Raw genomic sequence first — 17,831 nt, 5'->3', positions numbered from 1 at the left:
ATCACACGCCTACCATCACACGCCTACTGTCACACACTCGCCATCACACCCCTACCGTCACACGCCTACCGTCACACCCCTACCGTCACACGCCTACCGTCACACCCCTACCGTCACACCCCTACCATCACACGCCTACTGTCACACGCCTACCGTCACACGCCTACCGTCACACCCCTACCATCACACGCCTACCATCACACGCCTAGGTCACACGCCTACGTCACACCCCTACCGTCACACCCCTACCGTCACACGCCTACCATCACACGCCTACGTCACACGCCTACGTCACACCCCTACCGTCACACCCCTACCATCACAACCCCTACCATCACACGCCTACTGTCACACGCCTACCGTCACACGCCTACCGTCACACGCCTACCGTCACACCCCTACCGTCACACGCCTACCATCACACCCCTACCGTCACACCCCTACCGTCACACGCCTACCGTCACACCCCTACCGTCACACCCCTACCATCACACGCCTATGTCACACGCCTACGTCACACCCCTACCGTCACACCCCTACCATCACACCCCTACCATCACACGCCTACTGTCACACGCCTACGTCACACCCCTACCGTCACACCCCTACCGTCACACCCCTACCATCACACCCCTACCATCACACGCCTACTGTCACACGCCTACTGTCACACACTTGCCATCACACCCCTACCATCACACCCCTACCGTCACACCCCTACCATCACACCCCTACCATCACACCCCTACCATCACACGCCTACTGTCACACGCCTACCATCACACCCCTACCGTCACACGCCTACCGTCACACCCCTACCGTCACACCCCTACCATCACACGCCTACGTCACACGCCTACGTCACACGCCTACCATCACACCCCTACCATCACACGCCTACTGTCACACGCCTACTGTCACACCCCTACCATCACACCCCTACCATCACACCCCTACCGTCACACCCCTACCATCACACCCCTACCATCACACGCCTACTGTCACACGCCTACGTCACACCCCTACCATCACACCCCTACCATCACACCCCTACCATCACACCCTACCGTCACACCCCTACCATCACACCCCTACCGTCACACCCCCACCATCACACCCCTACCGTCACACCCCCACCATCACACTTCTACCGTCACACCCCCACCATCACACACTCGTCCTCACACGTTCGCCGTCATGCGCTCTCAGACCGGGGGTAAATAACGCCGGACGCGTTCCGCTCAAGCGGGCAATAAAAACACAAACAAAGGCATTAATTGGCCACGAACAGAAACCAAAGGGCATCAGGAGCCCCCGCTCTCATTAACCTGCCCCCTAATTATCTGCCTGCAGTCTGAGTCCTGACAAGCCCCCCCCACCGGACCCTCGGCTCGGTGGCGTCGTGTCAGCGCTCGCTGACCGTGGCTCCGCCCCTTAATACCTTCCTTTCCAATTAAACCTGCAGCTGTTAATTATTGTAATTATGAGAGCCCCCCCCACACCCCCGCCACGGCCCCTCCCTCGCTGACACGTGATGGGAGCTGTTGGGTATCTGCTCCACTGGAACTGTAGCGGGGGGGTCGGATGTGTGGTGGGGGGGGGCAGATGGGATACCCGGGCCGATGGCCACGCCCCCAGGCCACGCTGGGGATCAGCAGCCAATCAGAGCTGTTTGTTCTGCGTCCAAACAGAAACACGACGGAGCCGTCCAATCAGACGAGGGGACGATCGTCCTTCCTTTCTTATGCTAACGCGAGCGCCGTGGAGACGGATCCGATGTGATGTGGGGGGGGCGTGGGGGTGTGGCTGCCCCCCCCCCCCCCCGTTGTCCCGTTTCTGTCACAAGCTGTTGTCCTGATCCGCCGTCCGGTCCGGTCAGGTGGACGACCTGGAAGCTCCTCCCCCTCCATCCGGCGCCGGGCGGCGGCGTCCACTCTGCAGCACGCTGCCCCCGCTCCGCCACCCCCCCATGAAGGAAAGAGCAGCTCCTTCCTCCGGGCGCTGCAGCCTTTTCCTGGATCCTCCGCAAAAATCTACATGATGGTCTGTCAGCATCCTACAGGATCGCCACGGCAACAATAATCTCTCTGGCAGTGGATCACGGCTGAACGCTAGCAACGCCGCTTCTTTGTTTATCTGAGCATGTAGTGTTCACACACACACACACACACACACACACACACACACACACACACACACACACACACACACACACACACACACACACACACACACACACACACACACAAAACGCTCCCAGCTTCAAATCTTTTCTCTGCGAGCAAACAGAGAAATATATGGGATTAATAACCTGAATAGAATTATTCCTTCACCTCTGGCCTTTAAAATAATGCATGCTTGGCGTGTCGTGTGTGTGTGTGTGTGTGTGTGTGTGTGTGTGTGTGTGTGTGTGTGTGTGTGTGTGTGTGTGTGTGTGTGTGTGTGTGTGTGTGTACAGGACCTGCTGTGTGACCTGGTTTCATGTAATCTCCATCTTCTAATTAGGATCTGTGGCGCCGCCCGTTGGACTGATGAGTCGCCTTCGGGTGTCATGAGTGGCTCTCAGAGCCACATTTGCATTATTTGCTGGGGGGGTGAATAACAAATCAGGCTTTACCTTTGCAGCAGATTGAGACAGCGGCGCAGCCGTCAGTACGTGAAATATCAAATGAACGTGAGGAGAGGGGCGTGCTGACGCGACGCCACGCTGCTGCTTCCTGTTCGCTCCGGTGACCCGTCGTCCAGCGGCCCCGAGCTCGTGTGGCGCCGGGTGTGTCGGGGTGCTGATCCCTGGCCCCCGGGTCTCGTCTCGTTTGGCTTCCCCTTGCCCCACCCCCACCCCCCCGACCGTGGTGTGAAGCCGCCACCGCTGGGCGTGGTCAGCCGTCGCGGCGCCTCTTGGCTGTTTGCCCGTGTCGGGTCAGGGAGGGCGGTGACCAGAGTGGCGCTCACCCGTCCACACGGAGACGCGTCACGCCGGGGCTGACAGTGCCCCCCCCACCCCCCTTCATCCTCTGCCTCCGGTCTGTCATGTTGGTGACACCTCCCACAAACGTCAGCGTGGGACGGCCATTAATTTTGGTGCGTTGACAAAATGTCTTCAAGATGTTTGTTGGGGTCCCCCCCCCCCCCGGTCGTGGGTCGACTGCTGTCACGTCCTCCTCCTGGTGGGGGGGGGGCTGCTCATCAGGGACAGAGGCTACCTGAACTGACAGATCTTCTCTGACCAGAACCTCTTTGTGTCAGCAGCCCCCCCTCGCCGCGTCTTTAGTGTGCTGGTGGTGCATGATGGGAAGTCTTGACCCGCCACTCAGGGGCTGCAGCGCTTCACTGTCAGCCCGGCTGATTGGCTGATCGCTCACCGCCGCAGGAAATACATCATCTGTCCAGACGGGGATCCCCGTGCCTTCATTCTGCATCTGAGCCCCCCCTGTGCCTCACCTGTGTCTCAGTCACCTGTGTCTCAGTCCTCTGTGACTCACCTGTGCCTCAGTCACCTGTGGCTCAGTCACCTGTGTCTCAGTCACCTGTGTCTCAGTCCTCTGTGACTCACCTGTGCCTCAGTCACCTGTGGCTCAGTCACCTGTGTCTCAGTCACCTGTGTCTCAGTCCTCTGTGACTCACCTGTGCCTCAGTCACCTGTGGCTCAGTCACCTGTGTCTCAGTCCTCTGTGACTCACCTGTGCCTCAGTCACCTGTGGCTCAGTCACCTGTGTCTCAGTCCTCTGTGACTCACCTGTGCCTCAGTCACCTGTGGCTCAGTCACCTGTGTCTCAGTCCTCTGTGACTCACCTGTACCTCAGTCACCTGTGTCTCAGTCTCCTAACTCTAGCTACTATTTCTACCACAGAACAAAACACAAACAGGTGTCAGGTGTTTAGTTCTCAGGTGTGGTGACCTGCCATTAACAGTGGGACTAGTTAACGTGCATTAATGTGCTAAGGGCGTGCTAAGAGCGTGCTAAAGGCGTACTAAGGGCGTGTTAAGGGCGTGCTAAGGGCGTGCTAAGGGCGTGCTAAGGGGGTGCTAAGGGCGTGCTAAGGGCGTGCTAACTGCAGTTCGTGCAGGTGTCATCTCAGGTTCTCTGTGGGCGTCGGCCAACTTTATAGACGCAGTCAAGAACCGCCATGAAACACCATCCTCACGTCTGATTGGACAGAACAAAACATTTCCGATCGTAATGCGATCCATCGCCGAGGGTCCATGATCCAGCAGTCGCCACGGCAACGCAGACAGTCTGGAGTCAAAGGAGTCGGTCTGGAGTCAGACCGGTTTCTCCTTCCTCCTCCTCCTCCTCCTCCTCTTCCTCCTCTTCCTCCTCCTCCTCCTCCTCTTCCTCCTCCTCCTCTTCCTCCTCCTCCTCTTCCTCCTCCTCCTCCTCCTCCTCCTCCTGTCGCCCCTTCAGAGAGACGACCTTTGCAGGTATTGACAGGAAATAAATTCTGTTTCGATCAGTTCTCTTCAGGAGACCTTTGAGGATCAATGCAGTTAGAGGGAGGGGGAGGAGGAGAGGAGAGGAGGAACCTCAGGAACCAGACCTGCTGGACCTCAGGGGGGGGGGGTCTGAGGAGAGCCACAGCTTTGAACACCAACGCCACAGGACAGGAGCATCATGGGATATGTGCCTCCAGGGGTCTCATGATGCTCTCCAGCTGGTGTGATGAAGACCTCAGGACCCCCCCCCACCCCAGACAACAGCATCACATGTAGAAACCACCAACAGAAGATAACAGGAGGTCTTCATCGACAGCCAATCACAGCATCAGACAGGATCATGTGACTAGAAGGATGTGATCTCAGACCTGCAGCTGAACAGAGGATGAAGCTGATTGGTCGGTTCCTACTGACAAAGGTAGAGAGCAGTATCTGCTCCTGACTGAACCAGGAACTAAACACGTCCCGTTTGACCTCTGACCCCCCCATAATCACACCTGAAGCTCGCTGTTGATTCGCTGAGCTCCGCCTTAGCTCACCGGCAGTCGGATGGCGTGGGCGGGACAGCAAAATGAGGCTATCAGCGACACCCCCCCCCCCTCAGCGGGGCAGCAGAATAAGGCTTTCAACCCGACCCCCCTGCCCCCCCTTCAGGGGGCCACATTAACCAGCGGGGCTCTGCTTTATGGCTCTCCTGCTCACACTTCAGTGATGAGAGTAAACAAGCAGCGGCCAAAGGTCAGAGGAGCCACAGAATGAAAGAGGGGGGGGCGGGGGGGTCCAGATCGCTGTCAGGCCTTCAAGCAGGCAATGATGTACGAGACGACAGCTCAGCACCGGAAATGACTCTAAACTGGGAGCTGGGGGGCGGGGGCTGTGAGAAAATGGGGATGCAGTGAGAGCGGGGGGGGGGCAGTGAGAGCTGGGGGAGGGGGGGTGCATGAGAGTCTTTATTTGTCAGATTTGTGACTTCCTGGGATCTGATAGAACCTGTAACAAATGAAACGAGCACCCCCCCCCCCCCCGACTGATAGCCGTCACACCGGAGGGACTGAAGCAATGGCTTCCTGCCCCCCCCCCACCGGCGTTATGAATGACACACGAGGCAGATTGACGTCGTCACGGCGACGCGTCCACATCATTCCTCCTGTCCCCTCATTAAACCGTCCTGATAATGAAGGGGAGTCCCTGCGTGGAGCGCCGGCTGCTCCAAGGTGACCCCCCCCTGCACACCCCCCCCATAATCCCACTCTGACTGCAGGTGGATTAAACAGAACTAGTTTTAATCCCCGTATCGTCAGACACACCGGATCAGGTGTGAGCGTCTGATTCGTCAACCACTCGGCAAATTAAAGATATTATCTTTGTGGGGGGGTGGGGGGGTGACACACACACACACCTGTCCTCATTGTTTCCTGATTGGATCAGGTCTTAGCGTGCTCCAAACACGCGTGTTATGGATGCCCGGTTGCGGCGGCGTAAACACCCCCGATGGACTCCTGCAGCGCCCCCCCCAGCCCCTCCCCGCCCCCCCAGCCCCCACCCCCCCGGTAATCGTTTTTAAGCTGCTGATTCCTCAAATAGAAACGGACACGTATGATAAAAACGTCAGGCCCACTCGGCGTGTCAGCGGACCAAACAGCATTACCCCCCCCAGCGGCGCCGCGGCCCGTTATTGCACACGGGGACTCCAGGTAATATACAGCGAGGGGGGGGGCGGGGGCTGTTTATGGCCTGTGATTATTTAGTTTGAATGAAACCAGTGATTTATGCCCATTTAGCTCAAAAGCCCTGTAAACCCCCCCGACCCCCCTGCCCCCCCCAGACGCAGACGGGGTGAAGTGAACGTGACGGGGGGGGTTCTGATGTGGAAATGTGCTCCGTGTCCCAGAGTTATATTTAATATACCTGACATGAAAAACACGCCGCGCCCCCCGCCCCCCAGCAGCACAAAGGAGAGCGCTGAGCCGAGTTCATACCCGCAACCAGGAGCTCCAGCTGGGGGGGGCAGATGGGTTCTGCAGGAACCGTCCAGAACCGAGGGGGTTGGGGGTGGGGGGGGGCAGATGTGAGCTGGGGGGGTCACTGGAGCGGGGGCACATTGCCCACATGGATGGCTTGGCCCCGCCGCGTCCAACATGTCGACGTCTCAGCAAATAGACACATCCATCCACTCCTCTCACACCATTACACCCAGTCACAGCAGCCCCCCAGAAGGAGACAGGGCTGTTAAAACGGGGGGGCTGACGCCCCTTTGACAGGTTATACTGTCACCGGTGTGTGTGTGTGTGTGTGTGTATGTGTGTGTGTGTGTACTCATCTTCACTTAGAGCCACATCATCAGCATCACGGCTGTCCTCAAAGGACCAGATGTAACTAATAAATGTAACTAAATGTAACTAATAAACGTAACTAAATGTAACTAATAAACGTAACTAAATGTAACTAATAAACGTAACTAAATGTAACTAATAAATGTAACTAAATGTAACTAATAAACGTAACTAAATGTAACTAATAAATGTAACTAAATGTAACTAATAAACGTAACTAAATGTAACTACTCCTTAATGTAACTAATAAATGTAACTATTAAATAACTGAATTTATTAGATTCTAGTTCCAAACATTACAGTTAGACAGAAAAAACATGTTTGTTTGTTTCTCTGTTCTAACATAAATCCTTTTAATTTTGTCTGTTCAAAATGGGCTGAACTACTGCATTGTGGGAAATGTAGTTTTGGTCAAAGCACACTTTTGACCCATTTATTTTAGACACTCTGACCTCCAATGCTCTCACAGGCCACATTAAATGACGTGGAGGGCCACGTTTGGCCCCCGGGCCTGACTCATGTTCTCTACCAGAGTGTTTCCTCCTGTGGACAGGTTGGGGGGGGGTCAGGCGGTCAGAGGGCCATTGCTCCCCCACTGGCCGCCACTAATCTTCTCATGTGGAATCCAGAGGCGGGCTGTGTGTTAATGAAGCCGTAATGAGCTGCTGACAATCCCTGGATTGTGGGGGGGTATCATTGGGGGGGGGGGTTATTGAATGAAACGACTCTCATCACAGCACTGGAGCAGCCAATCAGTGTTTACGGCCATCGAGGCTCATTTATCCACTTATTACAGCTGGTTGTGTTCATTCTGACCCACAGTGTTTTCTGTGTGTGTGTGTGTGTCTGTGTGTCTGTGTGTGTGTCTGTGTGTCTGTGTGTCTGTGTGTCTGTGTGTTCTGCTGTGCCTACTTTACATCGGTTTGACGGCGCTGGATTTAGATTTTATTACTTCTCCAGAGCGGTGACGGTAAAACAATCGCGGGCTGAGACTGAAGGCGGCCGTCACTCGTCGCTGGAGTTCCCAGCATGCAGTGTGTCAGCGCGGCGGCGCCTCCTGGAGGTCTACTTTTCTGTTTAGCATCCTCTCTCGGAGCACAAGTGCCACTTCACCGTCGAGCATTTGTCACTTTATGGATGTTGCTGTCATGTCAGCGCCGCGCGCCCCCCCCCGGGTGGGGCGCCGGCGTGTAAATAGAGGAGAGCAGGCGTCGTCAGGGGCGACGGGAACAACACACACACACACCGGTTCATACCTGCGGGGGAACGTCGCGCTCAGGCTGCCCCCGCCTGCTTGATCTGCTTCACTTGATGATGAGGATGATGTCTGAGTGTATCTGACCCCCCCACCTCACCAACCCCCACCCCCTCTGTGTGCTGCAGGTCTCAGCATCCGCGGTGCCCAGGAGGAGGACCCCCCGGACCCCCAGCTCATGCGTTTGGACAACATGCTGCTGGCGGAGGGTGTGGCCGGGCCGGAGAAAGGGGGCGGGTCTGCGGCAGCCGCCGCTGCCGCGGCCGCCTCCGGGGGGGCCGGCGACAACTCCATCGAACACTCGGACTACCGGGCCAAGCTGACCCAGATCAGACAGATCTACCACACCGAGCTGGAGAAGTACGAGCAGGTGAGGGGCTGTGGCAGGACGGAGCTCCGCCCACCACTGGAGCTCCGCCCCTTGCGTTCACCTGGCATGAGCACTGCGTCTGCATTACACGAACACGCGATCGGCTCCTTGACCTCACTCTTTGAGCCCGCCGTCGAGCAGCAGTGCATTATGGGTAGATGTATGTGATGCCTCAGCAGGCGGCGGAGGTAAATGAGACTAATTTAGTGGGGGGGGGGGGCAACAACACTCCTCCTGGAGTAAATGCATCTTTCTTAAGGTGTTCCAGGTTTTAATTATCTAAATGTAAATAGTGAACCAATGAACTCACAGTAACGAGCTGAACGTCGACCAATGAGAGAGCAGCTCTCATTAATCACGTATGAACCAATGAGGTAACGGAGAAAAATACCCCCCCATCACATGACCTCACCTCACAGAGGCTTTTAGCTCCGAAGGCTCGCGCGCGCGCGTGTGTGTGTGTGTGTGTGTGTGTGTGTGTGTGTGTGTGTGTGTGTGTGTGTGTTAGCGCTCATTAGCTAATGAGAACCGGACAGAACATCAGTCAGAAGGTTAGAAATACAGTAATGAATGCATTCACGCATCCACACGCATGACTTCACCTCATCGCGGATTTTTAGTAGACAGTCATGTGATACTGTACTCTCATCCTATTGGCTGACGGCGTCAGGAAGTGTTCTACGTTCAGTGAGTCTCAGACTTCCATGAGACACAAAGTGCTTTAAACAGCCTATCAGAGTGTTTTAAAGGTGATACAGATAGAAGGTGGTTTAATATCAGAATGGGGGGGTTCACAAATGTTTAAATTACCCTAAATAATAATGCACCATTAGAATGTTTGCGTCTCCATGGTGACGTGGGGATGCTGCAGCTCCACATCTCTGTCCCGTTTCCACAAACGTTTGCCGTTCCGTCGGAGCAGAAGCTAACGCTCGTGAGCGCCAGACTAACGCGGCCCCGCCCCCTGTTTGTCCCCTGCAGGCGTGCAACGAGTTCACCACCCACGTGATGAACCTGCTGAGGGAGCAGTCGCGCACGCGGCCCATCTCCCCCAAGGAGATCGAGCGCATGGTGGGCATCATCCACCGCAAGTTCAGCTCCATCCAGATGCAGCTGAAGCAGAGCACCTGTGAGGCCGTCATGATCCTGCGCTCCAGATTCCTCGACGCCAGGTCAGTGTGTGTGTGTGTGTGTGTGTGAACACGTGTGTGTGTGTGAACACGTGTGTGTGTGCTGCCGTGTGACCCACATACACCCGTGAGGTCATTTTTACTCCAAGTGTGTTTCATCCTAACTTTCCTTCACGCCGCCGGGACGCATCACGCTCACACACCTGCGGTTAAGATCCAATGGAGTGGGGGGGGGGGGCAGTAATGGACGGGTGGGGGTCATCAGCAGGTGCTGTGGATCCTCTCATCCTTAGCAGTCCGGTTCTGGGGGGGACCAAACCAGCCGGGTGGAAGCACATCGCTGAGGCGCCGCAAACAAGCAAAATAAGCAAATGCTGAACAACATGATAAGTCGTGCCCTTGGGGGGGGGTTGGTGGGGCTGGGGGGGTCGGGGCTAGTTAGTTTGCTTGTTTCCCCGGCATCCCCGGGGGCTGTGGCACTTCAGGAACGATGCTCAACTGGGCGTGCTGTGATTTCTATAATGCAGCGAGATGTGCCCCCCCCCATTCATCCACCCCCCAACGCTAAACTCCACACATTACACGCTCGGACTGGAGGCTGCACACCAACACACGGCATTAACCCGGCGACGTGTGCGTGTGTGTGCAGCGGGGTGGGGGGGCCCTCATTATATTCACCGTGTGTGTGTGTGCAGTCTGCAGCCTTAATGCTGGTGCTCTAATCGGCTCTGGTTCTGCCCCCCCCAGGCGGAAACGGAGGAACTTCAGCAAACAGGCGACGGAGATCCTGAACGAGTATTTCTACTCCCACCTGTCCAACCCCTACCCCAGCGAGGAGGCCAAGGAGGAGCTGGCCAAGAAGTGCAGCATCACCGTGTCCCAGGTGGGTGGGGCTCTCACACAGCTGATATCAGGGGGGCGGGGGGGCACCACTGAGATGCTATGTCCTTAGCTAACCTTGACACTGTGGCTGCCTAATGATGCTTCAGTCAGAGCAGGGCCACAGGGAGGGGAGGGGTAGGGGGGTCCCCTGTCACTTTACCCCCCCAGTCCCATCCAACACATGTGCTCCTCAGGTCAGACTCCAGAACACACCTCCCCCCTCCCTGACTGTTAGAGGAGCAGGGCTGAACACACCGGACTAAACCGGACAGCTAGCCGTTAGCATCTGCTAATCCCCATTGCTAATTAACCCCCCAGCTCACGCTGACCCCCCCACACCAGAGCAGTGTAACCTGTGACTGTGATGCTATTGTTCTCTGGTTGTCCTCAGGAGACACAGACATGAATCTATACAATAATGTGTGTTTATGTGTGTGGGGGGGTTATTGAGTGGGGGGTGTTATTGAGTGTAGAGTCAGATCCTGTAAAAGCCCATTCTTTTTTGCCTTCAGGGGGTGGGAAGCACCATCACAGTGTCACAGGTATGTCCTGACTCCTCCTGATCCACTCATGTCTGTTTCTGTGTGTGTTAGCCTCACTGTCACACCTCAGTGCTAATGCTAATGCTAACACCAACAGGTCCCACCCCACACCCACACACCTCAGTGCTAATGCTAATGCTAACACCGACAGGTCCCACCACACACACACCTCAGTGCTAATGCTAACACCAGCAGGTTCAGCGGCGGATGAGATCACACACACACGCACACACACGTTTGATCATACCTGTTTTCACCATGCTGTGTGTACAGACGTGTCACATGACGTGTCACATGACCTTCGGCTTTTGTTACTTCTGATTTGCTGTTTCTTGTAGAGGCGTCAGTAGTTTAACGACTGGCCCCGCCCCTGACCCTGCCTCTGACCCCGCCCTGTGATGCCGTGTCTCCCCAAAGGTCCTCGTTCGCTTCTCAAACTCCCACAATGCTTCACTCCGTTGCCCCAGACAACAGGAAAAACGTAAACCAAACAAACAGCTGGTCAGTGTGTTTACTTGCGTGATGACATCATCGTGTTGTGTAAACACTCAGATGGGTGTGGTCTACACTCCCCCCTCTGTGGGCCCCCCCATGGCCCCCCTGCAGACCCCGCTCCGTTCCCCCCGGGACAAACGAGTGTGTGGACATTTCAGGGCTTTTAAAACTTTGCTGGAGCTTCATCTCAGGCTCCATTAGCGGCGTGCTCTTTGATGGGGGGTGTTGGAGGGGGGGGGGCATAGACGTCCTTATTGACTTCTTCTCAGAGCTTTGGCTCATTTTAAGTGAGTAACTGAGTCGGGGGCCGGACAGGAAGCCGAGTGCGCTCTGAGTGTGTGATCCGTCATCGCCCGGCCCTTCTAACGGCTCGCCGCCGCCGGGGGCTCGACTCCCCCCCCCCCGCTCGTTTTTCACCCGCATCCAAAATCCGTTTTGGGTCTTTGTTGATGCTGCAGTTCATTAAGTAAAAACCGTCCGTCGTTAACGCTGGGGGGGCCGCGCTCTATTCATCACCACCCAGACGCCCCGCCTCCTCCAGCAGGGAGGGGTTACGACGCTCACATCCGAGTGGGAACGCCGTCTGAGTGGGAAACACCACAACTGATGCCGGATTGGACGGTCGGCCGTGTTGGCTCCGCCTCCATTGGTCTCGTCAATATTTCAGTTTGATGGAATATTAATGAGCGTGTATAATTGATGCTATCACAGCTAGCGCCCCCCATGTGTTTAAGGTGGGGGGGTTGTGACCTCAGATAGAGGATCACACACGGATCATGATAAATGCGGACCTGGAATGGGGAGAAGTTTGAATTATTAACGCCCCCCCCCCCACCGGGGGGCGGCGGCGCTATCGTGTGCTAGCGAGCGCTCGCCGTGGTCATTATACGATCCCCGCCTCCGAGGCTGCTGATGTCAGGTAATTCAATCACAGCGCCCGGCCCCCCCCCTCACACACACAGGAGTCAATCGAAACCCCCCCCCCTCGCACTCCCCCATCAGATAGAAGGGAATTAGTTCTGCAGATCGGCTTCGCTGCGGCGTTCGATATGCAGCTGAACACAGAGCAGGACTCCACCGGGGTCAGAGGTCAGGGCCCCATCAGCCACCTGTGTGTGTGTGTGTGTGTATATTTGTGTGTGTGTGTTTGTGTGTGTGTGTGTGTGTGTGTGTGTGTGTGTGTGTATATGTGTGTGTGTGTGTGTGTGTGTGTGTGTGTGTGTGTGTGTGTGTGTGTGTGTGTTTTCCGGGGCCTCCATAAGCGGGTTAAGTAAAAAGGATGATGGCGGCGCTTTCATTGCTTCCAATTAAACCTGCTTGTTAGTTTAACCTCCAGGTAAACCCATCAAACAATTGGTGTCAAGGAAACGCCGCCAACTGTGGGGGGTGGGGTGGGGGGGGGCGCACCTGAACGCTCATTAATTTTAATTGGCTGGATATTAAAGATTTAGAGCCCAGCGACGGTGGCTAGAAATGATCTGATGTCCTGCAAGTCCACTGGCTGCTCTCATGCCGCCGCAGCAAGGGCTGCTGGGATATTAAAATTTAAGCACATGGGTGGAAATTAAATAAAGCATCATTAGGGGCAGCTGCTCTTTGGCTGGTCCAGCCTGGGGGGGTGAGGGGGCGCAGCGCCGCGACAAGAGCCTCTAATTTATAGAAGCATTAGAAATAACCAGCACCTCATTATTATTCCACCTGCACTCAGCCCCGCCCCTCACAGCCCCGCCCCTCACAGCCCCAGCCCTCACAGCCCCGCCCCTTACAGCCCCCACCTGACGGATGGCATCGTTCCGTTCCCACCCACTTTAGATGTTTCTCAGCATCTGAACACACACACACACACACACACACACACACACACACACACACACACACACACACACACTGTGTTACTGTTGGCTACATGAGGTGATGATATCATCGATGAACACAATGTGTTTATGTTAATGAGCAGTAAATACAATTAAATGTGTTTCTGATGTTGATGTTTTAAACCAGCGGTCCCCAACCCCCGGCTCGTGGACCGGTCCTGGCCCGTGGGTCAGTCGGTATCTTGTGCAGACGCTTGCCTCAGTCACATGACCACCTTCTTAAAGGGGCCGCTCCAGCCGCTAACACAGAATACATTAGCGCTAAACTGAAAGCTAGCAGCAGAACCAACAAGAAACAAACGTTACGAGACGCTGCTAATAAAGTTTATACAAACTGGATTGACCTTTATTATTAGATTTAGAATAAAACAGGTTAATGCTGGTCGACTTTTATTGTTTTTTGGTTAAAGGTTGGGGACCGCTGGATTAACAATACATGAGTTTCTGTGGTTGAACTGAACTAAAACACCCCATTAACATATTTAAAGTGGAATCCTCTCTGATTTTAAGTCAGGCTGATTTTTAAATCTGTATTTTCATTCAAATGTTTATCAGACGTGTTTTTATTACGTTATTGTCGTCAGCGCGTCTGACGGACACGTGGTCGTGATGTCACACGTGTTTGTGGGTGGGGTCAGCCAGGCTGTAGAGCACATGAGTCAAACTCAAGGCCCGCGGGCCGAATGGGGCCCTCCACATCATGTAATGTGGCCCGCGAGAGGGTCAAAGGTCAGACCGTCTAAAAATAAATAGATAAGTAACAAACAAAGAGTTTGTTTGTTGGTTTGTTTGAGGGTCAAAGGTCGGAGCGTCTAAAAATAAATAGATAATTAATAAATAGATAAATACTATATTTCTGTGCAGCTGTAACGTTTATCAGTTACCTCTGGCCCTTTGAGGACAGCCGTCACGCTGCTGTGGCCCTCAGAGAGATGAGCCTGACACCCCCGCTGTGGGGGGGTGACTCCCCCCTGTAGATGGGTTCTAGACTCTAGACGGGGGGGAATGGGAGCCCCCGGTGTTCTGGTCCCGGCAGGAGACGCGTCAGAGCGTTCGGCGCCGGCGGCTCCTGATTACGGCTCAATTAGCCGGGGGACCCGGCGGGCGTCACCTCAGGGGCGGGGGGGGGACCGGGGGTGCTGGGGGGTAGGTTGATGGACCCAGACGTGACATCCTGAAACGATCCCAGCGCTCGCTCTGACTCCTCTGCTCCTCCCCCCTCTGCTCTCCCCCCACAGGTGTCCAACTGGTTCGGCAACAAGCGGATCCGCTACAAGAAAAATATCGGCAAGTTTCAGGAGGAGGCCAACCTGTACGCCGCCAAGACCGCCGTTAACGCCGCGCACGCCGCCGCCGCCGCGGTGCAGAACAGCCAGGCCAACTCCCCCACCACGCCCAACTCCGGTAGGCCCTCCTGCAGACTGCCCCACACGCGCCTGTGCCTCAATAAAACACGCACCTGCACCTCAGCCCAACACGCGCCTGTGCCTCAGCCCGACACGCACCTGTCCCTCGACAAAACATGCACCTGCACCTCAGCCCCACACGTGCCTTTGCCTCAGCCCCACATGCACCTGTCCCTCGACAAAACATGCACCTGCACCTCAGCCCGAAAGGCGCCTGTGCCTCAGCCTGACACCCGCCCGTGCCTCAACAAAACATTCACCTTCACCCCACTCCGACACACGCCTGTGCCTCAACAAAACACACACCTGCACCTCAGCCCAACATGCGCCTGTGCCTCAGCCAGACACGCGCCTGCACCTCAGTCTGACACACGCCTGTGCCTCAGCCAGACACGCGCCTGCACCTCAGTCTGACACACGCCTGTGCCTCAGCCAGACACTCGTCTGTGCCTCAGTCAGTCAGTCACCTGCACCTCAGCCGAAAATGCACCTGTGCCTCAGCCAGACACGCGCCTCAGCTAGATAACGCACCTACACCTCAGCCAGACATGTGTCTCCACCTCAGTCCGACACACGCCTGTGCCTCAACAAAACACACCTGCACCTCAGCCCAACACACCCCTGCAAATCGACCAACAAGTGCCTGTACCTCAGCCAGACATTCACCTGCAAATCAATCAACATGCGCCTGTGCCTCAGTGCCACTGCCTCGCTCCTCACGCATACTGATGTCTGCTGATGCGTCACGTGACAACAGTTGGGGTACAATCAGAGTCTCCACGTGGGATTCGTTCCCTTGACTTCCTGTCAGCCTCCTGTGGTGTGATGTCACGGGGTGTCGTTGCGCCAGGGGGCGGGGCCTCAGCTAAAGGTAGCCTCGCGTCATTTAGCTGAGAGCGTTTTTACCTCCGTGTGAGCTCCAGGCGTGAAGCGGGGGTCCCGTTTGACCCGGTCTGACCCGGCGTGTGTGTGATGTGATGCTGTGTGGGCAGGTCTGTGTGGGCGGGGCCTGACCCGCGGCGCCTCAACGTCGTCCCTTTTTCTCACCCAGGCTTCCAGATGAAGGACGAGGAGTTCCAGCTGGACTCCGCCGAGAGCAAAAACACGCTTTTATCCAACATGTTCACCGGTACTGCTCCTCCTCCGCTCCTCCTGTCCGTGTCGTTTGCGTGTTTGCCTCCTCCGTGTCCGATTGGTCGTAGGTGATGTGGAACGATTGGGCGCCACGGCGACCAAACCGCACATAGAGCCGGCCCCTCCTGTGTCATGTGATCGTCCTCTCATTTGTGTCCTCCGCATCCTCCTCTTCCTCCACCCTGTAGCTGCCTGCTTATGTGTGTGTGTGTGTGTGTGTGTGTGTGTGTGTGTGTGTGTGTGTGTGTGTGTGTGTCTGTGTGTATGTGTGTGTGTGTGTGTGTGTGTGTGTGTGTGTGTGTGTGTGTGTGTGTGTGTGTGTGTGTATGTGTGTGTATGTGTGTGTGTGTGTGTGTGTGTGTGTGTGTGTGTGTGTGTGTATGTGTGTGTGTGTGTATGTGTGTGTATATGTGTGTGTGTGTGTGTGTGTGTGTGTGTGTGTGTGTGTGTGTGTGTGTGTGTATGTGTGTGTATATGTGTGTGTGTGTGTGTGTGTGTGTGTGTGTGTGTGTGTGTGTGTGTGTGTGTGTGTGTGTGTGTGTGTTAGAGCCTTCTCATGTACTGCTTACATCCTCCCTTTCCAGGTTCTTCGGGTTCTTTTAACCTCCCGAACTCGGGGGACATGTTCTTGAGCATGCAGAGTCTGAATGGGGATTCTTACCAAGGGGCCCAAGTCGGAGCCAATGTGCAGTCACAGGTAGGGCCCCCCCTGAGGGACGCTTCCTGACCCGGCGCAGCTGTCCGTGTGTTGCCTGTGTTCTGAGCCATCCACAGTGCGTCTGAAGCACGACCAAACGCCAAACCGAAGCGCTAGCCTCCATCGAGCCGCGTGTCCCACCACGATTTCGCTCTGGATGGAATATTTTGGCAACCAAAATATGACCCCGCCCCCGTCGCCATGGCGATCTAGATGCATTTGGCTTTGACTTGAACTCTTGGGTTGGTTGGGGGTTCTGGTTCTGTGTGTGTTCCTCTGTCCCATCCTGTTCTGGTGTGTCGACGTCCTCCATCCTAGCTTAGCCCCCCCACCACGGCGACAGGCCACGCCCCCCCACGGCGGCGGCCGGCAGAAGCTAACTGACAACAGCCATAGCTTAGAGCATGCTAGCCCATCCAGGCTCCTGTTAGCATCTGTTGCTTCAGTTAGCATGTTCAGCTAGCGTCCCTCTCGCCGACACCCAGCTCACCACCCTGTCCCCCCCTGTCTGTCCCCCCCCAGGTGGATACCCTGCGCCATGTTATCAGTCAGACGGCAGGATACAATGATGCTCTGGGGGGAGCCGCCATGTACAGTCAACACAGCCTGAATGTAAGTGGGCGGGACCTCTGGGGGGGGGGTGATGTCCCTGCCTCACTGGGGAGGGGGTGTCAGGTAAAGAACTGTCTGAATCTTTCCTTCAGCGCTGGTGACATGCTCCAGAGGAGTTTCCTAATCCCTGGGATTAAACGTGATCATGTGATCGTCTGAAACCCCGCCCCCCCATCATTTATCTACGGTCCTTGATGTGAAGCCCTTCAGGACAGCAGAGCAAAATCTGGAGCTAATCTGGGGCTAATCTGGAGCTAATCTGGAGCTAATCTGGGGCTGTCAGAGTAAAGATTAATTGTGATGATCAGAGACGTGGTATGAGGAGCCCCCCCCCGCCCACTCACCCCTCTAACGACTGACCTGATGCTCTGTGGCTTCATAACTGTCTGATCTTCATCAGACGTTATTCATGTCTATAAGGACTCGAGCATCTCCTGACTGCTTATAATGAGTTATAACCTCTGACCTTTTAAAACACGGAATTCAATGAAAATTCCACTTGAGTCAGTCAGGAGACGAACAGCTGTTAGCCCTACAGCTGTTAGCCCTACAGCTGTTAGCCCTAAAGCTGTTAGCCCTACAGCTGTTAGCCCTACAGCTGTTAGCCCTACAGCTGTTAGCCCTAAAGCTGTTAGCCCTGTAGCTGTTAGCCCTACAGCTGTTAGCC

The 17,831-nt window shown here is 55.5% G+C and overlaps 1 protein-coding gene across 9 annotated transcripts in view; it reads left to right on the top strand.

The window, feature by feature from the left end:
- The window catches only part of LOC137593041 (pre-B-cell leukemia transcription factor 3), a 55,026-nt gene that overhangs the window by 35,839 nt on the left and 1,356 nt on the right, over positions 1–17,831 (top strand). For 2 of the 9 annotated variants that reach the window (XM_068311616.1, XM_068311617.1), the window contains exons 3-10: positions 8,151–8,392; positions 9,374–9,564; positions 10,270–10,405; positions 10,917–10,946; positions 14,554–14,719; positions 15,773–15,850; positions 16,440–16,552; positions 17,075–17,164. In XM_068311616.1, coding sequence (XP_068167717.1) covers positions 8,151–8,392; positions 9,374–9,564; positions 10,270–10,405; positions 10,917–10,946; positions 14,554–14,719; positions 15,773–15,850; positions 16,440–16,552; positions 17,075–17,164 — 1,046 coding nt within the window. The remainder of the gene's footprint in view (positions 1–8,150; positions 8,393–9,373; positions 9,565–10,269; positions 10,406–10,916; positions 10,947–14,553; positions 14,720–15,772; positions 15,851–16,439; positions 16,553–17,074; positions 17,165–17,831) is intronic. The other 7 variants (XM_068311619.1, XM_068311620.1, XM_068311621.1 and 4 more) reach the window with 5 other exon arrangements.

The sequence above is a fragment of the Antennarius striatus genome, chromosome 3 (assembly GCF_040054535.1).
Source record: "Antennarius striatus isolate MH-2024 chromosome 3, ASM4005453v1, whole genome shotgun sequence".
Taxonomy (NCBI): Eukaryota; Metazoa; Chordata; class Actinopteri; order Lophiiformes; family Antennariidae; genus Antennarius; species Antennarius striatus.
The sequence above is the reverse complement of the archived record's forward strand: the minus strand, read 5'-3'. Positions and strand labels throughout refer to the sequence as shown.